Source organism: Gigantopelta aegis, chromosome 3, assembly GCF_016097555.1.
Source record: "Gigantopelta aegis isolate Gae_Host chromosome 3, Gae_host_genome, whole genome shotgun sequence".
NCBI lineage: Eukaryota > Metazoa > Mollusca > Gastropoda > Neomphalida > Peltospiridae > Gigantopelta > Gigantopelta aegis.
In genome coordinates, this window is record NC_054701.1 from 66,143,415 (window position 1) to 66,168,160 (window position 24,746).

At 36.5% G+C, this 24,746-nt stretch overlaps 1 protein-coding gene across 1 annotated transcript in view; it reads right to left on the bottom strand.

The window, feature by feature from the left end:
* LOC121368506 (ubiquitin carboxyl-terminal hydrolase 32-like) overlaps nt 1-24,746 on the bottom strand; it is a 47,477-nt gene that overhangs the window by 8,707 nt on the left and 14,024 nt on the right. The window contains exons 8-30 of the mRNA XM_041493242.1: nt 23,369-23,484; nt 22,057-22,131; nt 21,536-21,619; nt 20,945-21,006; nt 19,769-19,874; nt 18,937-19,320; nt 17,696-17,836; nt 15,912-16,062; nt 15,330-15,487; nt 14,917-14,998; nt 13,993-14,067; nt 13,391-13,529; nt 12,121-12,226; nt 11,452-11,555; nt 10,423-10,492; nt 9,672-9,846; nt 8,981-9,132; nt 5,163-5,334; nt 3,824-4,023; nt 3,068-3,258; nt 2,147-2,233; nt 1,718-1,838; nt 1,043-1,234 (exon numbers count right to left, since the gene is read on the bottom strand). Of these exons, the coding sequence (XP_041349176.1) occupies nt 1,043-1,234; nt 1,718-1,838; nt 2,147-2,233; nt 3,068-3,258; nt 3,824-4,023; nt 5,163-5,334; nt 8,981-9,132; nt 9,672-9,846; nt 10,423-10,492; nt 11,452-11,555; nt 12,121-12,226; nt 13,391-13,529; nt 13,993-14,067; nt 14,917-14,998; nt 15,330-15,487; nt 15,912-16,062; nt 17,696-17,836; nt 18,937-19,320; nt 19,769-19,874; nt 20,945-21,006; nt 21,536-21,619; nt 22,057-22,131; nt 23,369-23,484 (3,143 nt within the window). The remainder of the gene's footprint in view (nt 1-1,042; nt 1,235-1,717; nt 1,839-2,146; nt 2,234-3,067; nt 3,259-3,823; nt 4,024-5,162; nt 5,335-8,980; nt 9,133-9,671; nt 9,847-10,422; nt 10,493-11,451; nt 11,556-12,120; nt 12,227-13,390; nt 13,530-13,992; nt 14,068-14,916; nt 14,999-15,329; nt 15,488-15,911; nt 16,063-17,695; nt 17,837-18,936; nt 19,321-19,768; nt 19,875-20,944; nt 21,007-21,535; nt 21,620-22,056; nt 22,132-23,368; nt 23,485-24,746) is intronic.

Below are 24,746 nucleotides of genomic sequence, written 5' to 3' on the forward strand. Positions count from 1 at the left end.
AGATATTGAGACAAGATCCAGCAGCATCACGTCATTCCGCACATGAACATCAATGGTGGAATGTTTCAGCATGACAATACCAGACCACATGTTGCATGTGTTAGTCAGGAGTTTGTGCAGTGCCACAACATCCAGACATTACCTTGGCGTGCCCATTCGCCAAATTTAAACCCAGTAGAACATCTATGGGATGCACTGGATCAGTGTGTGCGCCGGAGGAATCCACCACCCCAGACACTTCCACAACTTCTTACAGCACTGCAGCATGAGTGGCAGAACATTCCACAACGTGTTGTGCAATGTTTGATTGCGTCCAAGCGTCACAATTGTCAAGCTGTCATCAGGGCTCCTGTGGTCATAACCGATACTGACATTATGCCCACCACGATGTCACACATATGCCTGTGTACATGTTTCAGGTGAATTCCCAGAGATACTGTTTCGGACAGAGTAATCCCCTTCCCATGGCGTCATGATCTTTGGTTGCTTGTATCATGTCTATCAGTTTTTTTTTATTAAACTTTGAAAATCAATGTCAAGTTTGTCTAACATATATTTATTTCGACACTTGGTCTTTTATTGGTACTTTCTCATATACAGGACAATACATATGACATATCAGTTGTGGAGCACTCAATGCAATGAGAAAAAAACCCCACATCCCACCAAGTCCATGAAGAGTAATCGATTCTACGACACATTGCACCGCGGCACAGCAGTCTTGTACTGATGAACCAAAGCAGCTGAACTCACAACTAGCAGCAAGGAAGCTTTTACATGCATTATCCTAGACAGCAGGGCAAACTATTTCATGCAAACTTTAACACAAGTGTATTAGGGTTAGGTAACTAAACTGGTTATGCAACTGTAATTCAGGTAACAGATTTTGGTCACCTATGATTTTGAAAATATCGTCACATGAACAGAATTATATATGCGACATCCTTTGATATATAATCATAAAGCTCTGATTAAAGTAACAGAATACATTAAACTGTATGAAAACAACCATTGGCAATAAAAGAGAAAATGGCCGACTCACCAGTATTGGAGGCAGACGCCAGATGTCCAGTTTCTTGTTTGCCAAACAGTGTTTCTTGCACTTGGAGCAGAAGTAGAGATCATCCTCATCCAAGTCTTCTTCCTTGGTAAATGCCTGCAGACACGTGTCAAGATCTATCGGTTCTGTCTGCTTCCTTCTACTCTCTTCCACGCTCGGGTGCTCCTCGAAAAACTGCAACATTACAGTTTAACTAACATCATTGAGTATTCTACGTGTCATACCAAGACATCCACAAGAAACATAATCAATCTAATCTAGGTTTCCGTTTGTGTAAGCTTGTGTTAAAAAACAGTTTAACTTGCTTGTGACATATGTCATTATTATTATTATATTTCATTTATTTACTTATTTATTTTGTAAACTCTCAAGTTTATTTCTTTCATACTGATTTGGATAACATAAGTCTTATTATAATCTTCTTTTCTTTCCTTTTTATCGTTCTTTTTTCATTTTTTTGGGGTGGAAGGGGGGGGGGTCAAGACTGCATGAAAGTAAGGTTTTGGGATACTGTATATATATGAAATCATTACCTAACGCAAATTTAATGAAAATGCACCAAAAACAATGTCAAAATCCCACAATCACAATAAAGTGTGAAGACTACAAAATGAACTGTTAACACATGTACTAATGGTGAGTAATTTAAGTTCTTACCCTCTCCTGTGTTGTCTGGTACCGAAGGTGAAGCGCGGTTGGCTCCCAGTCGATTGCCAGGAAAGATCCACCGAAGTTAAAGAGATCAGTACTGCATTCCACCTTACAGCCTCGGCAAAACCTGCAAACAGGCCAAATTCTATGATGCTGCTAACACAATACAACACATTTAACACTAAATAAATCACCATAATATTAAATTATTATACAATTGTGCTGTGCATGTGGAAATTTCCAAATTGAATGGACAGACAAATGTAACACACCATTTTCTCTGGACCATTCAGTGGTGGGAGCATAGAATGTATAATATGAAACAACAATTGACTCATAAAGAAACCCAGATTGTATTCCTGTTTCAATTAAGGTTCATAAACTCAAAATGGAAATTATCCACAAGTAGATTTAGTTAATAAACACAACACATACCTGTACCATGGGCATGATGCACATGTAAAACCATCCTTTTGTACGGCCTTTAGTGTAAAGGGATACTCGTATCCTAAACTGTCATCACTGAAAAAACAAAGAGCAAAAAACATCACATAAAAAATCACAGAAAGGAGAATAAAAATATAATTCTAATGTCAATTTTTGTAAATGTGTACTGTCTCTGGATAAGGAAGGAAAATGTTTTATTTAACAACGCACTCAACACATGTTATTTACGGTTATATGGTGTCAGACATATGGTTAAGGACCACACAGATATAGAGAGAGGAAACCCGCTGTCGCCAATTCATAGGCTACTTTTTTCGATTAGCAACAAGGGATCTTTTATATGCACCATCCCAGACTGGATAGTACATACCATGGCCTTTGTTACACCAGTTGTGGAGCACTGGCTGGAACGGGAATCGATCCTAGATCGATCGCACATCAGGTGAGAGCTGTACCACTGAGCTACGTCCCGCCCCCACTGTGTGAAAGGATAACATAATAGTACATACCATGGCTTTTGTTACACCACAGGCTGGAACAAGAAATAGCCCAATGGGGCCACTGATGGGGATCGACCCTAAACCGACCGCTTTATCACTGGGCTATGTCCCACCCCCGTGTCGGGATAAATGACAAGTCTTTCCCCCAGGTTCTGGGCAGACCCCACTGGGAGCACCAATAAATTGTTTTACTGGTGCCACAATATGATAACTACTGTGCTCCTGGTAGGGTCACTCGAGATGAATTGGTCAAAGGCTATAGCCTAGATTAATAAGGATCACCACCTAAGACAGACGAATAGGGAGGGGGTACATAACAGAAGCTTAACACACTTGCAGTCATATGATAGATTAAAACTGTGTGACACTTTAAAGAAGAAGAAAAAGCAGTTTAACATTATATACAAACCAGTCTTGTGCATGGTTGGCTGCCTTGCTTTCTGATGGTGGTAAGGGACTGACTAGCCGGGAGACCTGCAGCCAGACGAACTGATACAGTTCCTGGTTGGTTGTCGTCTCCTGGCAGGGGATAATGATAGGGGTGCCAAACAAACTCGGTCGAGTCTTTTGAGACGACAGAAAATAGACATCCATCAAAACCTGAAAAAAAATTTTTCATACTAACTTATATTCTAGTTTTTAACAAATAAGATACCATTTGAAAAAGTAAAAGATTTTTTTTTTTTTTTTTTTTTTAATCACATGATAAAGTAACTAGAGAGAGTACCTTTAACATGCCCATGTACCGCTAAGGTTTTGGGCATGTCTGTCTCTGGATAGCCACTGGCCTGGTCCAGGACAGAATACAAATGGACAATTTAGAATTCTAAAACAAAAAAGAGGGAGGGGACTTTAATAATTTTATTTATAATTTTTAAAGCATATGTCCAATTTTTTTATTTTGTTTTAACTTTACCATAATATAGCCTGAAATTAATTAATTTATTAATAATCTTCGGTCGCAAATTTTGAGCAGGCATTTCAAATCAGAAAAAATAAATAATTTAATTATCAATAATAAAAAAAAAAATCTTAGCCCTAAGGGGGGGGGGGGGGGGGGGGGGGGGGGGAGAGAAGAAAGAGAGGAAGGAGAAGTTGGGCCCAAGCCAAACAGGTTAGTAACTAGAAAATATAATTTTTGCTTCAAAACCCAGCATTCCCATACCATTTTGCGATGGACTCCAATAACAAATCCGTTGAAGAGATTGTTGTCCACCGATTTGGACAAGGTGTCTGCGATGGTTCCCGGGTTGCTCGGACTACGCGAGTGGGAGGGAGAGTCGGTTTCAGCAGGAGACACTTCCAGCTGCGGTGGAACACCGTTCGGAATACTGCCATTGGCCGGACTGCACATCTGACTGCGCTCTGACGACGACAAACATTTAACATGAATTTACTTACATTTTAAACATGGTTTGTGCAGAATTCAATGTCTCGCCTACTACAATTCAAGCCTCGAAATAGGAAGTAAAATATGTCCTGCTGTTATTGTTTTTAAACAGCAGGCCACAAGAAAATATGTCCTGCTAAGGAAAAAATATGTCCTGCTGGAAATAACACAGCACGGGGTGGATGGTGGGTTTGGGACAGTGTGTGGAGAATTTGGACCTCCGAGATGTGTTTTAGAGCATTATAAAATTAAAATATAGCAGACTCAAGAGCTCAGCCTCAGCTAAATAGAAGACGAGATGATCGTACATACATTTGTCTCTGGAAAAATGACCTGCGATATTTTGGTAATTTTAGCAGGTGAATCTTGTTTTCCACCTGCTAGGTCTAAAAACTTTGACTGTTTTTCGTTTTCAACATGCTGCTATTTCGAGCCCTGTAATTGTTTTTGGTGCACTGTGATGAACACCCATAGGTACAACTACAAACCGAGTTTCATTGATCTAGGACTTATAGTTTGTGAGAAACTCCTCTAAACGTGAAACTTTAATGCAAAAGCCGACACTGTAGCTGTTACCACAGCCATAAGAAAAGTAAAGGCAATACAAAAATGTGTCATCTTTCTTATGTTTCTCGTCAACACATAGTTTAAACATGGAATATTGTAATGAATCTGTTCTTATACGGATGAATTAAAAGAAGAAGAAATTAATGAATCAATTAACAAATAGGTTGAGAGAGGGATAAGTAGATGAATAGGTTGATAGATGAATAGATGGAAAGAAGATTGGATGAATAAATGGAAAATATTAATTAATTGATGAATGAATGATTGAATGAATGAAAGAAGAAGAAATTAATGAATCAATTAACAAATAGGTTGAGGGAGCGTTAAGTAGATGAATAGGTCGATAGATGAATAGATGGAAAGAAGATTGGATGAATAAATGAAACAAAATATGAATGGATTAATTGATGAATGAATGAATGAACAAATAAATAAATGATTGAATGAATGAATGAATGAATGAATGAATGACTACTTAAGAACATGCAAGATTAAAACAAACATCTGGCTAACGTTTGTCCAACAAAAGGTTAAAGACTGTTCTCACTTGACGTTAAACCTCTCTGAATCTCACTCAGCCCGATGCTTTCCTTGCTAACTCTACTGGAATGTTCTTCTTCTGCGGACAGAGATTTGATTTCTGGGGTAGGTGGCAGCTCATAGGCATACAGTGTTCCACCAAGCAGAGTGCGAATCTTTTGATTATCCTGAGGGAGCGTCTGCAATTCAGTTAAAATCATATTAGTCAAAGGATTTATACTGTATATCTTCTAAATCTGCTACTATCAAAATAAATGTTGGTTCCAAAACCTATTGAAAACAAAATACAATCAAGTCTTTTGAATTGTTCAAAGAAACCACTTAAATATTAAGCAAAAAGAACTTTTTTTTTTTTTTTTTTAAAATCTATTCAGAGCTGCCGAGCACATTAATCGTAAAAAGGGGATTTTATTACCTCCAGATAATATTAATGGCAGAAAACAGTTTATAGGTTGATACAGTTTGATTTTTCATTATTCTGGACAAAATATTAAGTTTAAGTTTTAAAAGAAGAAACAAATAAAAAGTACCTTTTGTCAAATATATCATATCAACAAATTACCATTGAATATGTTTATTTATTGTGTATGAAGCCAAAAAAAGGTACAAAAAGTGACTGTTGTCGACCGTAGTACAGCTATTTGGTGACTAATTTGTTTTAAATATTTCAACACTTAGTCAAGATAGAGAAAGCGAGGAAACCTGCTACTCCCCAAAAGACTTCTACTGAGAAGGCAGCAAGAGATTTTTAAAATGTACTTTTCCATAAGACGGGACAGTATAAACCATGGCTTTCGATATACTTGTTATGGGGCACTGGTTGGAACTGGAATAAAATCAAAGTCCATAGAAGACGATCACAAATGACTGCACCTCAGGCAAGTTGAGATGCCACTGAGATACCTAATCCTGCTCCAATGGACCATTATCACCATAAAAATTAATAATGAAAGCATTAACTGAAACCTGCAGATGGAAAGCAACAACCAAAACCATCAATTCTCCACTTGGATATAGAACTATTTCAATTAATTCTTGATCAAGGCAATTACTGCCAGTGACAACTGATAAACATCCAGTCATAAATCACTAAATAAGAGCATTAAGTCGACAAATGGAGAACTGCAATCTAAGTGTTAAGCTGAGGAAAATGCCAATCTGCAGCAGAATGTCAAATACTATCACTAGCCATCTGAACACAACCAGTACAGAGATTTTAAAACACAAAACAAAAGCAACAGTGATGAAATGTGCATTGATTTTCCATTGCTACAAATGGTTATTATGTAAACAAACACATCAATCAGTGTTCTTGGACAAACAACTGATAACTAGCTAATACCAAACCGTTAATAAAAACCAGTCATGAATTCAGCTCTAGTGTAGACAAATGCTGCTTTCAGAGGTGAGTACATAGTTGTTACCTCTGGTCTTGGTAGTTGGGACTAAACACAGATACAATTTCACTGTGAATCACTGCCTGTGCTCACATTTCAGGTTTCTTTGACAAATGGAAAGCTGTATCTCTAACAATTCATGAATGTTCCAGCAACAGATCAACAATAAATGTAGATCTGAAGTGTAAAAGACACTGGAAAAAAATAATCTAGAAAACTTGGCAGGGTCTTTCAAAAAAGTATGTGTTATTATGAGCTTTTTATTAGAAAAACAATGACAGGAAAATTATTTTAACTACACTAAAATCTTGAATTCTTCAAGGACATTCACCTATCAAGCCAGAATCAAGCTTCATTTACAATATTCACTCATAAAAGTGCAGACAATAAGCCTCTGGATTTCCTATCGTGTAATATAATCCACCATTACTATGATTATGGAAAAAAACCCAGCTTCTGATGATCACTGGCAGGGAAACGAGTACCGGTAAATTTTTCATATAAAATATTAAATTTTGAGGCCTGGAGAAATATTAATTTGATGTACTAATTCTAATTCTCATATACCCATCACCATCTTTGAACATTCCCTGATGGACGACCAGGAATATCTCAATGAGGCTCTGTCCACCAATGTAACCGAGGATGGTGACCTAGAAGATCTGTTTGCCTTCCTCCGTCAAGACGACATGAAACAACTGATCATCCTCACTGTGGTCCTCAGTCTCCTGTTTGTTGTTGGGTGTGTGGGGAACAGTATTGTGATTGCCGTATCCTGTGTCAGTGCCATCAAACAGACTTCCACTCATCTCATCATAGCTCTGGCTGTCACAGATCTCATTATCTTAACGGTGGCAATTCCAGGAGTTCTGATCAAAAACTGGTCGTACCCATTTAAGTTGGATACGGTCTGCAAAGTATGGGAGTTCATTCGAATGACAACAGTCCCCATGTCTGCCTTTATCCTGATGGCGACTGCATTTGACCGATATTTTCTCATCTGCGTGAAGTCTTACAGACATAGGTCAAAGTTGTTTCTTAGATTTTCAGCAGTTTCTATCTTGGTTTGCAGTACTGGTCTTGGAATTCTTCCCATGATGGCTGTTGGAGTTTATCAGAGGGAATCGGATGGAGTAACAAAATATTTAGGTTTATGCATGCCCAACTTTCTTATGATCACACCCAAGGTGCTGGATGATTACTGGAAGTTTGTAACAGCACTGATGTCTGTGATTCTCTTGACTGTTATAACTCTCTATATTATGGTGTTCATAAAAGTGTACAAACAGAGCCACAAGTGGAATTCATTTAGACAAAAGAAGATCTACCCAGCTGAAGTCAAGTCGACATATCAAAAGAAGATCTACCCAGCTGAAGACAAGCAGAGACATCAAAAGACAATGCAGGATCCCAGTGAAAATAACCAGAGATGCAATAAGTCTAAAAAGGATGCCAATGAAAACAACCCAGGACACAGATTTTCAAAGACCATACAGAGTCCAATAAACAATAAACAGCAAGGTTCCAGAGAAAACAAGACAAAGACAAATGCTCATGGTAAAGATGAACAGTCACAGAATAAACCCCAAGAGCTCTTCATCATCGAACTAGATTCTTGCAAGAGAAATAATCTCGGTGACAATGCCATGTCCTTACACCAAGGCAAAGCCAAGCACAGTCTTTATACAATTTCCAAATCACATGATCGCAAATTAAATCCAATTCCTGAAGACAAAGCAGATGGCTCCAGTTCTTCATCAGTTGAAAACTCTCAGACCAGAAATGCTGAACACCAGGATGATGAGAACAAGTCCGTGAGAGAAACCACAGAAAAGGTAATTTATCACCAGACATCAAACCTCGGACGACACAGAGCTCACATCAAGACAGCCAAGGTGCTGTTTGTTGTCACAGTGATATACTTTATATCCTACTGCCCCACGTTCCTGATGTCGTGCGACGTCATCCCAGATGACAACCTCTTTCTCTTCTACTCCTATTTCCTGCACAGTGCCGCCAATCCCATCGTATACTCATTCATGAACAAACAGTTCAGATATGCCGTCAAGAAACTGTTGCTGTGTTACAAGTGACCATGAGACTATGTAAGTATTCAAGTTATTCATGTTACTGGTATTAGCACAAGAAATCTAAGTGCAAACCAATATCATTCAGTTATCAAGCTCAATGCCACAAAATAACAGTATCAATCCATGATTGCAATCACTATGTATATTTTGTTGCAAACACCATGTTTCCACCATCTTATTCATTTAATGCTAGCACAACAATCAGACTATAGAGAGTTTCATAAAACCATGGAGCATCTGCATCAATACACGACTGATGTTCCTTTAAGTGGCAATCTGATGGTATGCCATAGCAACGACCTCACTCAATATTATGTTATTAACCTATCTCCTCTCACCTTAACAATGGGCCCGAGCACCTCGACAAAGAGAAGATCATCGGCAGGGATGCCGGACAACAGGCTGAGCTCCTTCTTGAGAGCCCGGTACTTCTCATCCATGCTCAGTCGCAGACCGTACTTCGTGGGCACAGAACCAGCAAGACGATTCACTGTGTGAAAGGATAACATGATAATTATAGAATATATTTTAATATCATATATTCCAGATCATTAGTTTTGTGCCTAATTATTTTATTTATAGTTGACTGGAGTTTATTAATCTTATGATGAAACAAATAACAGATCTGTGACATGTTTTAACTTTGTAGTGTTCAGAGTTAATGTAATACAGTAAAAAAGTGAAACAAAAATTGTCACACATGCACAATGTATTAACTATAAAATGGTGAAAGTTGCATTCCATCTTGCAATTTATTACAAAGAAAAATTATTTAAATTTTCTAAACATTTTCAAGAAATCTATATAAGAAATCTAAGATCTAAGCCTTGTTAATATGTTTACGATATTAATTATGGTAAAAAAATATTTTTTTACTTAATAGTATTTTAAAATCTTTTAAAATATCTTTATTACTATTTAATTCATTATTGGCTAATGGACGTGAAACATTGAATAATTCTGACCCAGTCTCCAGAGGAAACCCACAATATTTTTGAAACCACCACAAGTATCTGAAGAATATCTGACCTATAACTTCCAAGTGTATACAGCTGTCCATGGGTAGAGGTAGAGAGAGGTATGTAAAGGGGTCGAAGCGCACACTGACGTGGCCACATTCCTGACACTTCACCTTGGACTTGAGTTGTCCGTGGAAGAGATCGACAATCACAGACTGGTTCCTCAACAAATGATTATCCCAGGCCTGAAAAAGACAAGAAAAACAACCAGATATATTTACTGATATATGCTGCAAAACAATACATTTTACAACAATGCAAACAGTTCTTAAAAAAAAAAAATGAATGAATGAATGTTTAACGACACCCCAGCACGAAAAATACATCGGCTATTGGGTGTCAAACTATGGTAAATGCAAAAACAATTTGATGATCAACATCAATATAAAAATTCAACAGTTAAATTAAAACACAGTGTAAAGAACTGTGCAAAAATACAAATATCCAAACAGTTCTAAGTCTCAAACAAAATGGTTTAAACATAATAAGTAATATAATTCTGAATGTACTATTTGGTATGATTGTATTGTACTGAGGATTTATTTATTAAACAGACAGGATAGCACATACCACAGCCTTTAATATTCCAGCTGTGGTGCACTGGTTGGAACGAGAAATAGCCCATTATTGTGAAACAAGTCAATAGTCATTTTACAGAGTATGTTATATGAATTATTATTAAATTGTTCTAATTATTGTAATTATAATCATAAAAGAGAGAGAGATCAGTTAATACAAAAGCCTTGCGACAAACCAATTACCTCTCTTGCCACCTCTTCGTCAGGCCGCATATCACTGTCTTTCAGTTCCACATACGGTTTGTCATGGACCCTAGGCAATAAAAACATCTCGTTAGCATCAATATAATAGAACAATTTTTAAAAATCAATTATAATGCACGCCTTCTGTTCATCTATGCCACAGTGTTTGCCAACAGAGACAAGTGATCACTTCAATTCTTGCACTCCACTACACACTCTCCTGAATGTTTTAGTAAAGAGGAAAATTGATCGACTTGCAATCAATTTTATTTAATACATGTGATTGCTTGCCAAGCACAATTTCTGGAGAGTGGTCTTCAGCTCGCCTTGAATATTCTCATGGCAAAGACTGCATGCCATAAAACTCTTTAGTGCTGAAATTCCACACTGATCTATACATATTCAACACTTAAGTGTAACATGTCATTTGTTAAAACTATCTCACAGTATTCAAAATTTATAAGAGCTTAGATGAATACATCTAAATGCATTAAACAATGACACAAAACCATAACACCTTCAGATTTCTTTACGTAACGGGGCCCATGCTTACACAACTTTACAGCCTAGTTTCAAATCTTTAATGAAATCACATGCATGCAGTTTTTATGATATTGCCATGACATTAAAATCTCAAGGCTTTATTAAAGACCTATGTCTACACTTTCACAGTTCAGGGATGTGAGAGGGGCTGGAACAAAAAAGCTTATTGTGGCCGGGATCCAGGGGCTGCTCAAGGCACCCTGAAGAAAAATTGTTGTTTGCAACTCCTGGAACTGCCAAAAATTGCATTTAATGCTAACAAATCTAAACTGTTTATAACTTGTAATATAAGGCACACATCATAAACCTGAAACCATGAAAAAATGTAAAGAACCGTGTGTGGTCAACAGTATTAAAGATCACGTTTTTGTTTTTTTAAAGACAAAATGGAAAAGCGCATTTCCGCGTAGCTCTCACATGTCTGAAAGTTTTTTAAGCACTGACATAATATTAAAAAGTACGACTGTGTGAATTACAAAAACTAACCGGTTCAAGTCTTCATGAAGGCCATCAAGTAGAAAGCTGAGAAGTTCCTGAGAATCATGTTGCTGAAAGCCATTAAACCGGGGTGCATATTTCCCAATGGTCCACTGAAAAATACACATTGTCAAATAGTAAATGTACATAATATGTCATTATTCTCCAGGATGTTTGTACAATATGATATCTTAAATCTTTAACGGCAAGTTTGTGCAGTATTTGTAAACAAATGAATGGGTGAGTGTAACTGCTACAATAATTTTACAGCCATAAACATTCATCACTTTAAAATTGTTTCTTGCCTTACTTACTCATCTTTGCCACAACAAATTCCACAAAAATAGTTTTAGCACTGGAAAAACAGGTTTAACATCTTATATAAAATAAAATAATTTTTTTGTCTCTGCTTCATAAACCAAGCAAATGGAAAAACTGGGCTAAGACTGCCAATATTCTTGGAACATAATACTATGGCCTTGCACAATTAATTTAAAAGGATGTTTTTGAACGAAAGGAACCCATTAAAAAATTAATAAACCCTTTATAAAATGGAAAAAGATGAGTGTAAAACTTAAATATTTATTAGCATGTAAAATTATCCTTCCACTCCAAATGAAATATTACAAATAACACAACTTATTAGCGAGAAACCTAGAAAATGAATGTAAAACTTACTCTGAATTTAAGAGGTGCTGTTGTTTTAGTTGTACCACTCCAAAGTTCCTTCACTAACTCGCCATATCTCTGTGCTATGTGACCCTTCATTCCTAATGGGTTTGTTCTGAAAGATATGTCAGCCTTTTGTTAACAATGCCAGGTTATGATATTATCATTTCAGTCACTTCAGTATACAATAAGCTGTAATTGGAATGAGTATACATAGTAGTTAATTTACAAGTCCACTATTTACAATGGACTTAATCATTCTTTCAATCACTGAGTATATTTTGTAAGCATGAATATGAACCCATAGGGGTTTTTTTCTAGGGAAAGAGTACAACTTAACAAAATGGCATTTGCAGTCTTCCAAAATAAACTTAAACATGCATTATATAATCATATGATAATCATCTCCAGAAACATTAAGCCAAACACAAAATTACTTTTCCACCAACAAAAACATAAATAAATTCATGATATTCAACTGTTAACCTTCTGACTACTGCAGGCGAGATATCTCGCCCGACGTCACGTCAGTCGATATACTGTACACTGTATACAGTGCATTCCCCAATTCATATTTCCCGCCGTTTTGCACACGACACTCACCGGAAACGGAAATATAATTAAAGACAAAAAAATATTTTTTTTCAAAATGGTGGCTTTTGTTTTGATTTTTTCAATTGAAAATACCTTGAAATTTTGAGTTCAAAAAGTGGTTTCGGCAAGTATTTTCGCTTGACAACAATGGCGGCACGTCGCGGTCATTTACAGGGATCGATAGCCGATTGTGACAGCTAATTTGATAATAAATTTGATCGTTTTACCAACAACGAAAATTACCAAATATTGCAATATGAATCTTAGTTCGGGTTTAAAAAAAAATTCTGGTCAGAAAACCACTGTTATCGGGAATAATGGACATAAATACTGGACAGCTGGCCACAAATGCCCGTAAGTAAACGCAACTTTTTCGATTTTTTGCCTAATTTTAATCAACATTAGCCGATCTAAAATAATAAAAATTACAAAAAAAGACACGAAAATAATACTTACCGATTCATATATGAACTTTATTTCATGTATTTATAAAACATTTAAGTGAATATATGTGAGTAAAAATTATAAACTTGTACCCGCTCAACATGGTTTTTGTTAAAAATTAACACCAATTTTTAAACAAAGTCTGATGTGGTTGCACCTCCTCCCTCCCTCCCTTCCAGCAGCCACCCTTTCAATCTATACCTTGTTGTGATCATGTTAAAAAAACAAAACAACGTTTCACCTGTTTAACTCAAAGAGATGGAGGCCACCATTAAAGTACTCAGTGAGAGGAGTTGAGTTGGATACACACTGCAATGCTGCATTCATAAAGCACGTGTTTCCTAAATTGTTTAGACCTGTAGCCCCTCTCTCAGTTGGCACTGAAAACAAAACAAATATCAATTAATCAGAATAATGTCTAACATGAAAATTCTCAATACTCTACTGTTTAAAAAGTTTTCTGTGCTTTGTACAGGCAAAAATTGGAGAATTTATAAAACTATATATTAAGGAATGACATAAATTTTAGAAATAATAGTTTAGAAACAGAATGAAGAAAATATTTAAGCTAAGACATCAAAACAAAAACCTTCTGCTAACAACTAGACATTTACGGTGTTTTAATAATTTTAAATAATTTTCCGACAAATGATCGGAAACCTTTGGGATGGAAATTATTTGTGTACTCTAATGAGACTGTGTATTCACAACATTTATTCTGACAACACAAAGGTGTAAATCATTTAACATCTAGCCAGCCTAAGACGAAATACACAATCCAGCAGTAAGTTTTTTCTTTCTTTTTCTTTTTTACAGCCAGGTTCAAGTAATAATGTTTCTTACCATCATCCTTCTTCATTGTTTTGTTTTTGGCGAGTTGAGACATCTCCTCTGGCCACGTCAGGTCCTTGTTCCTCACTGCAAGAAACAATGATTATTATAGTAGTGCACACCTGAGATGCTTGGGTCGTAGTTCCAATTGAACCACCTCCTCAGAACCAGTGGGTTTTTCCCATCCAAACTATCCTAAACATGTTTGCTGTACATGAAATTCAAGACAGGTTGATTCCTACACATATTTAACTGTATGTTCATCAAACACTGAAAAGGTATCTATAACTGTGTGCATCAAATTATCTGAATAATACATATTGTAATTAAAAGATCAAATTGCATCATAATTATATTTCTATGGCACTGATCCTGAAATTTTTTAATAACGCCATTACTGATGGGGAAAAGAAATCAGACTACACTAATGAACCAAACAACATAAAATTAGAAGAAAACATTATTGGTTCCTTTTTGCAACGTGTATCTCTACATTTACATGTACCAATTACTTCATAAATTAATAATGCTTGGTTTTCACTCGCCTTAGCATTTTGATGAGTGCGATTGTTCACTCGCCTAAGCGTTTTGTGAGGTGTGATTTTTCACTCGCCATGGTTTTCCAAAAGGCAAGGACTGTAGCACAGCACATACACTGACCTTTGGTACATTTTTTCATCAAGCAATGAATCTTTTATATGCACTTTCTCAGATAGAACAGTACATAACACAGCCTTTGATAGACCAGTCATAGGTCACTGGTTGGGACTGGAATAAACACAATCAGAGAATGGTGGACTGACGGGGTTCGATCCTACAATCCAAGCACCTCAGACAAATACTCTACTGATTGAGCTAGATCCTGTCTGAAAACAATCATTGCAAGTTCTAATACTAAAAGTAATCTAGTGTCTAGTTTTTTTCCATCGTCAATACCTTCAATTAAAATCTGTTGGCCTTCTTCAATTCCAGCATCCTCAACAGTCACACACTCATCGTCCAGCAAGGTGAGGTTTTGCTGCAAAAAGATTATAAATAAGAGTTCTATTTATTATACTAACAGGTCAACCAACAACAATGCCGCTTACAGTAATGAAACACTTGAACATACTTGTCAAATATAAAATGTCATTAGATCAAAAACACTCGAAAACATGTGAGTTGTTCTATCTTTAAACAAACAAAAAAATCCTTTTTCAAAAGCATTGTCTGATATTAACCAAAATCCCATCATTAGAGATTAATAAATAATATTAATAATAACACTGGTTAAATGGACCATCATAATACTTTGTTAGAGATTTCACAAAGAAATAGGTTAAACAATAACTGAATTAATTGAAACAAACCTCATCTTTGGGACTGATTTTCCAAAGGTGAATGTCTTCCCGAGAAAACCTTAGTTTTGTACACAGGAAATCGTATATCTGTTGTAATGTGTGTTTCCGGCTGAAAGCTGCTACATAAGCAAGGTTTCTGCGTGGAATGGTTGGGCTAGCTGCAAAACCTGAAATCGTATACACACAAAAGTACATAAATTTGTTTTCAGTTGTCAACCAGAATATACAGCAAAGAAATCTAAGGAAATGTTTAAGACAATTTGCCGTTGTCAGATTTGTGATTAACACATCTTTTTTAGTTGTTTTACTAAATTACTTAAAACAGAAAATTCAATGAAGAATCAACTGTGGCACAATTTTTTTAATTTTTTTTTGAAATGACACAAAAGAAACTAGCAACATTAAACAAGTGCACTTGTCGACGACCAACATATTCGTGTAGACCTACCAAATAATGTTTTAGAAACAGAGCTTCTAGAAAATATTTAACACAATCCGAAATACAAAAATTATCTGCATTGCCGTCTAAGACTTTGATTACAGGTAAGACAAAAATAAAATAGAAAAAAAAGAAAGGAATGTCACTCTTACTCATGGCCATTCCTCCGATTCCGGCCATCATGCCCGTGAAGGTGGTGGGTGGAGGGGGTCGCTGACTGGGGAGCTGATGTCGTAGCAGTCGTACAGTGACTGGGTACAGCTCCAGTTCTGGGTGGGGATCTCCTACTGAAGACATTATCACCTGCAGAGACAACAAACAAGTCATTGAACTCGAGGCTTCTAGGTATTGGATTCCTATCACACTACCAGCTCCCATCCAGATTGAGTTCTACTAGCTAAATGAGAGGCGTAAGGCAATGACACCTACTTCTCTATCACTAATCATTAACATACACTGACTGTTAAATGCCTTGGGAAACAAATTCTATGGCTGTAACCATTGCTGTTCCTTTTAAATATACTCTTCAAAAACAGTAGGGGAACCTGAAATATTAATATCAACTATTAGACCACAGACATCCTAGTAAAGAACGTTCAGGTATGTTTATCAACACACCGAAACACATTCCATAGTTTGCACATGCATAACGCAGTTGCCCGTACACGTGTGTGGGATGTCATTCTCGATTTTGACAATTTCTAGGAAGGTTGATTAATCACTGTGGAACATTATTTCTGTCAATCTTTTTCATTCTGTTGATCATACAGTTGTTATTGTTTTGTTTATAGTCATTTTTATTATTTGAATAAGAGATTTACTGATAAAAAAACCTTCAACTTTCAAATTTTACTTCTGACCCCAATCGTCCTTCAAGATCTTTGGTGGTCATAAAACCTACTGTAATACTGAACTACTGGTTGTAATGTTTGCCCAATTAATTCACTATTATCATATAACCATTCCCCATAGAAAGAAAGAAAGAAATGTTTTATTTAACGATGCACTCAACACATTTTATTTACGGTTATATGGCGTCAGACATATGGTTAAGGACCACACAGATTTTAAGAGGAAACCCGCTGTCGTCACTACTCTTTCCGATTAGCAGCAAGGGATCTTTTATTTGCGCTTCCCACAGGCAGGATAGCACAAACCATGGCCTTTTCTTGAACCAGTTATGGATCACTGGTCGGTGCAAGTGGTTTACACCTACCCTTTGAGCCTTGCGGAGCACTCACTCAGGGTTTGGAGTTAAAAATCTCATGCCTCGACTGGGATCCAAACCCAGTACCTACCAGCCTGTAGACCGATGGCCTAACCACTATGCCACCGAGGCCAGTTCCATTCCCCATAGCTAATATACCTTACAATTTTGGCAAATGTAAATTCTTATTAGAATTCCCCTACTTTTTTTGAAGAGTATATAATTTACAATATTTTTATTTTTCAACCTGATCATAGACAGATAAAAATTACCTTAGACCAAAAAAAAAGAGGAAAATCTAAATAATTGAGTGAGTGCTGAAATGTAAACACAGAGGATTACTGCGAGCTTTTCATCCAAACACAAGGTTAAAGGGTTTTTTTGTTTAACAACATCACAAGATAACATTGATATATTAATCATCGGCTGTTGGATGTCATATATTTGATAATTCTGACATAGTCTTCTTGAGGAAACCTGCTACTTTTTACAAGTAGCAACAAGTGATCTTTTATATGCACTTTTTCATGCAGGACAGTACATACCTGATACTTTGATACATCAGTCCTAGGAAAACACACATAGAAGTGATTGTGTCCACACAAGGGGTTCAATCCTGTGACCTAAGAACCTCAAATGAATGCTCTACTGACTGAGCTATATCCCACACATAAATCTCTACATACCTTCAATAAAATATTAACATGGCAAAATGATTTGTTTACTTACAGTTCTCGGAAGTGCTGGAGCGCCACCATACCAGCTAGATAGAGCCCGCCAGACCGGTTCTGGAACCAGTTCAAAGTCTTTTCCTCGTACCAGCATCACATCACGTTTCAGGCGACCTCCTTCGTTAGTCAGAGTGGTAACCTGCACAATTAAACAACCGCACTGACATAAACTTATTCACTTCACCTTGTTGAAGACATTAAAGATGAAACGACTGCATTAAACACTGCAATCAAAATTATTTGAGGTTTTGTTTTGAGTGTTGGTGGGGAAACATAAACTTATTCACTTAACCTTGCTGTAGGCATCAAAGATGGAATGACTGCATTAAATATTTCAAACACAATTATCTGAGGTTTTGTTTTAAGTTTTGGTGAGGAATTTAATGCATCATAATTAGAAAGAAAGGAATAACTGTTTAACAACATCTAAGCACATTGACTCAATGCACCTCAGGCAAGTGCTTTCGGGGATTCTAGATTGTTTTTTAAATCCACTAGCCATGGGATCAGTAATTTTAAAAATTTACTAGCCGTGATTAAAAATTCACTAGCCCTACTTTACTATAAGTTAATACAATTTTACTAAATAATAGTAATAATCAGACATGTCGCCTAAATAGGGAGATAGAGCTTAAAAACACTAACATTAGGGGTTGGAGTGGGGTCAGTATATTCACATTTACAAAATAAGACTTAACTGCAACATTTGAAAAAAACAAATTCACTAGCCGTCTGGCATGGAAATCGTAGTTATTTACTAGCACAACATTGAATATCACTAGCCATGGGAGTGGGGCTACCACAATCTAGAAGCCCTGGCTTTACTAAGCTACATCTTACTCGGCATTATACAAATGTAATCGAAATAAATATAAAATTACAGTGTAGTCATCATTAAGACACCGTATTTAAGGATGGTAGCATCCAGTACCGGCTACCACACACAGCAAAGTTAACAATTCAGTGGGTAGGCATAAGGCCTCTACACAATTAAGATGTGTGCCCAGGACAGAATTCTTGAACCTTAAGTGGATATAAGCACAGAAATACTATAAACAACAACAATAAACAATTTGTAATAGTTATACATAAAATATTTGGACACTGCACCAAATCCATACATGGAGCACTTCAGAAGAGTGGTATAAATACATAGTATATAAAACATATTTTGTTTCTTCTGAACATAATAAAATTATTAATTAAAAGTAATATAAAATATATCATCTCTTAATTTACCTTGTATGTGTTGGACATCACCAGAGAATTGTTGTCGATGGCAACCGGCTTCTGAGGAGGGCCGATCATGTGCTTCCTCTTCATCGTCGGGGAGGGGCTTGGACTGCGATTGGACGCAACCACGTTTTCCAGCGGGTTCAGGCTGTTTTTGCGTGGACTCCGTGACCGTCTCTGCAGACTGTTGTATGGGCTGCCCGAGTGGATGAATGGCGGGTGGTGGTTCTGATGCGGCGGTTCACGATCGCCGCGGTCTCCGCCACCGTTCATCCTGTGGTGGTTCACCATTATTACAGACTCGTCCTCCCAGGCCAGTGCGCCGTTCGTGCCCTTCGTCTTCACTAGTTTCTGTTTGGAGACGTTTTGTGGACTTTGAATGTCAAACATCTAAGGAACAAAATAAACTGTATACACTAAGGCCATACAATTTATTTTTAGCAATTTGTTTTTCAAATTAATGAGATTTTATTTTTTAAAAACATTTAATTTTCTTTTTTCTTTTTTTAGAAAGAGTTTCTGTTAATGTAATACTATTGCAATGAAACCCATCTATGCCTATCTCCTGTGAGCCGGAATCTGCTCAAAAACATGTTTTCCATGGTCCCTTTTTAAATATAAGTACAGAAACCAACCTCTCTAATCTGGATACCCCTTAAAACTGGGCTGTTTAATTGGTCCCATATTTTCAGTGGGTACGGACATTCCTACATGTATCTCCATCTCTGCTATAAGAGTTAGCAGTCAACATGTTAACCATCTTGTTTATATTTCTAAATGATATTCTAACAAAGATCTGTTTAGTTTAAACCCATCAGTCTAGTGCGGTGAAACTCACATCTCCGTTGACATATTCCAGCCACGTGTTCCACCACTGCATGGAGATAAGGTACCAAACCTGGCCAACCTGGAGCGGCTTCCGGGACTCGCGCTCCAACCAACATCTAAGGGGAAAACAACACACCATTTATGACTTATATGGTGGTTTAATTAATATATGTGGGATGACTTATATGGTGGTCTAATTAATATATGTGGGATGATTGATATGGTGGTCTAATATATGCAGGATGACTTATATGGTGGTCTGATATATGCGGGATGACTTATATGGTGGTCTAAGTAATATATGCGGGATGACTTATATGGTGGTCTAATTAATATATGCGGGATGACTTATATGGTGGTCTAATTAGTATATGTGGGATAATTTATATAGTGGTCTAATATATGCGGGATGACTTATATGGTGGTCTAATTAATAAAAGAAAGACATGTTTTATTTAATGACGCACTCAACACATTTTATTTACGATTATATGGTGTCAGACATATGGTTAAGGACCACACAGATATAGAGAGGAAACCCACTGTCGCCACTTCATGGGCTACTCTTTCCGATTAGCAGCAAGGAATCTTTTATATGCACCATCCCACAGACAGGGTAGTACATACCACGACCTTTGATATACCAGTCGTGGTGCATTGGCTGGAACGAGAAATAGCCCAATGGGCCCAATGACGGGGATCGATCCCACACCGACCGTGCACTGAGCGAACACTGTACCACTGGGCTACGTCCCGCCCCTTCTAATTAATATATGCGGGATGACTTATATGGTGATCTAATTTCTGTGTAATTTGTAGACTAGTACAGTCAATAAATTTAATGAAAATATAATACATTAATTTGAATTTATGACACCACCTTAATCCATAAATTTAAGTACCCTATGAATGATTTTTCTTTTTCAGTAAACCACACAAAAGTAAGCCAACGAAAATAAAGAATTTCATGGTATGTCATGAAAGAGATCCTAATAAAATAAAACAATTACAACAAAACACCATAATTACAGAACTGTAATAAATACCATAATACATTAATTAACAAGTTACATAATAATAATTAAGTTGCTACATACTGTAACCACAATCATACTTTGGTTGTGTGCATATGGAAAAAAAAAGGAGAGAAAAAAAAAAGTAGCCATTAAAAAGACAGGATACTTACTGAATTATTCTCCCCTCTTCCTCTCTGGTTTGTGGTTTTAAACCAAGTACAACATGACATATCTGTCAAATAAACAAATAATAAGTAAGAACAACAGAATATAGTCATAAATTAGGCCCAACCATGCAGAAAATTCCATAACAGTGGCAATGCTTCATTTAATATGTCTCTCCTTATTCTCTAACTACAAAATTAAAGTTACATAATAAGACTTGTTTATTAGAAACTAGTGAATGTTACCAGGTATTGAAGGAAGGAAGGAAGGAAATGTTTTATTTAACAACACACTCAACACATTTTATTTATGGTTATATGCCGTCGGACATATGGTTGAAGACCACACAGATATTGAGAGAAGAAACCTGCTGTCAACACTTCATGGGCTACTCTTTTTGATTAGCAGCAAGGGAACCTTTATATGCACCATCCCACAGACAGGATAACACATACCACAGCTTTTGATATACCAGTTGTGGTGCACTGGCTGGAGCGAAAAATAGCCCAATGGGCCCACTGATGGGGATTGATCCCAGACCAACCGTGCATCGAGCGAGCGCATCTTGATGAGGGTTTAGCCTCTAAGTGACATACCTGTGTAAGTAGATTGAGAAAGTCATCTGTCAGTGTATTTTTCACCGTCCAAACTAAGTACTCCTCCATTGTAATACAACCATCCTGTCAAAAATAAAACATTCATTTAGCCTTAAATGTCAGTACACCATTGATTCTCAATGATTAGAAGTTTTATAAACAGTCAGAAGGGAACCATTGAACTGTCATATAAATCTATAATACTAAAACTCTTATAAAAAACATATTATTAAATTCTAAGAGCACACACCACTCTCACAATTTTTTCTACAAAGAATCATATGAATTAAAAAAAAAAAAAGTGTCTGAACAAATTTCCACCAAATTGCATAGGTTAAATCTCCTTTTTGATACAGGGTTGAAGAAAACTCTTGGAACAGCCAAGATAAAGCAATTGAACATGCAGTACTCCCTTTAGACTTTGTTTTTTAAGAAGTAAAGAAAAATATTCGTCTCTGGAAGGCATTCTTTAATGCAGTGGCCAGAAAAATAAAGTATTACAGAAAAAAACAAAAACACACCTTGTCAGTATCCAGACTAGACAAGATCTCTTGTGTTACTACCTCGGGGTCCAACTTGGGCATGTTTTCAATTTCCTAATCACAAAACAGAACAGAACTGTGATAAAGACCATTGAAAGACAGGGCTAGCTCTGCCACTCGCCAAATTTGCCAATTGCGAATTTTAGGAACAATGGGTGAATTTTATTTTAATTTGGTGAAAAAAAATTAATGCAATAATTGATATTTGCTAGAAAATAACTATGTTTTGCAATTTTGGAACTAATTTGGCGAAATGTTTTGCACACCCAGAGCTAGCCCTCAAACATCTACATGCATATCGAGGGCTGACAATCAAAACTGTTTTTTTTTTTATGTCCAAAGTGAGTTTTCAGATTAGCAAATTTTAGCATATATATAAAATATTCGAAAAAATCTGAAGAGAATTTTTTTTTTTATTTACTTAAATTATATAGCTTTCCATTCCTAAACTAATGTCAATTTGATAACGAGAGGACATAAACAGTTTGGGTTGTCAGTCAAACAACAGAAATCTTCTCTTTTTTAGTGCGAGTTTGTTAAGTATAGAGGATTGGGTAGGTACAATACAGGGTTCACAACTCAATACCAGCATTCAGGAAGAGAGTTTAAAGGTTTTTTTGTTTAATGACACCACTAGAGCACATTGATTTATTAATCATTGGCTATTGGACGTCAAACATTTGGTAATTTTGACAAAGTCTTAGAGAGGAAACCCGCTACATTTTTCCATTAGTAGCAAGGGATCTTTTATATGCATCATCCCACAGACAGGATAGCACATACCACAGCCTTTGATATACCAGTCGTGGTGCACTGGTTGGAACGAGAAATAGCCCAATGGGACCACCGATGAGGATCAATCCGAAACCAACCACACATTAAGCAAGCGCAGCAAGGGATCTTTTATATGCACCATCCTACAGACAGGATAGCACATACCACAGCCTTTGATATACCAGTCGTGGCGCACTGGCTGGAACAAGAAATAGCCCAATGGCCCAGGAAGAGAGAGTCTGATGCATGTATCCAAGACTCAAGAATCTCAATTGGACAGAAAATTTGTTATAATGACAGAAATAAACCAATATACACCAAACTTTTACAGTGAAGTGAACATTTAGTCTACACATTAAGCCTTCCGCTATGACACAGGCCGAAGGCATAAGCAATTTATGTGGTTAACCCAATTTACCTCAGTTTTGCATTTAACTAGTTTTGTAAAACTCTCTTTAAAAACACTGCTCTTATCTGTTGAGACTAGCTAAAGACATTAACCCATAAAACTACTTACAACTGCTGCAAGTGACTTGCACTCGTCAAGTACAACGTTAAGAGCTTCCATCATCTCAGTTATATCCTTGCTGTTCAGTTTGCCATCATGATCCTTGTCAAACACCTTAAAACAAACTGAAACAACAAAGTTTTTATTTGATTAAAACATATATATCATCTGAGTTGGTGAATAAGGAAGGAAATGTTTTATTGAACACATTCCACACATTTTATTTACCCGTTATATGGTGTCAGACATATGGTGAAGGACCACACAGATATTGAAAGGAAACCAGCGGTCGCCACTTCATGGGCTACTCTTTTCGATTAGCAGCAAGGGATCTTTTATATGCACCACCCCACAGATAGGACAGTACATACCACAGCCTTTGTTACACCAGTTGTGGAACACTAGCTGGAACAAGAAATAGCCCAATGGACCCACTGATGAGGATCGATCCTAGATCGATCGTGAAGCAGGCGAGCGCTGTACCACTGAGCTACGCCACGCCCCGAGTTGGTGAACAAATAAATAATTTGTGATGTTATATTCAGGATTAATCTATTTCTTAATAGAAACAACAAATAATGACAAGAAAAAATTAAATTACTAATTAAAAAAATATAATTGCACCTGTTAAAAAAACACCAACCAAGCATGCATTTAGATGGGCATTCACAAATGCAACTATAAACGGAGCTTCAATGATCTACATGGCAACCAAGTCCTGTTCTAGTGTTCTTAAAGGGACTGTCCTGAGTTTGCAGCCATTTTAAGATAACAGAGCCTTGTTGCCGACTACTAAATACACTTTCTTGTTTAGAATACCAGTGTCTGTATATTGAATGTGTTTATGGTCGTATACTAATGTTTGTAGCACTGGTTTTACTTTAATTGATGATATAAAAATTTTCGTACATACAAAATTATTGAGATGTAAAATCTGGTTTGGGTTACTACAAGCATTAGGACAACAAACACCTTGTAAATACAGACACTGATATTTTAAATAAGAAAATGTATTTAATTTGTATGTTATGTCATCGAAAAGGCTCTATTGGTCGGAAACATTTTACAATAGTTGTAAATTCAGGACTGTTCCTTTAAAGCAATTGGTATTGAACAAATGTGAACACAAGATGTTAATTCCAGGGCTCGAACTTAATGGCAACCATGTGACAATTTATATGAGAAATTACCTAGGCTCACCTACTCAAACAACACAAGTTTATTTGAAACATCCAAGACACATCATAAACTTCTGGCAAAATGTAAAACTTGAAAAAAAAAGCCTTTCTCCAGTTAGTTTAACACTTGTAACGCAAATAATTAGTACACACAATTCTACTAATTAGAAAACTAGTAATTAGTACATATGATTCTAAGTCCTATATAT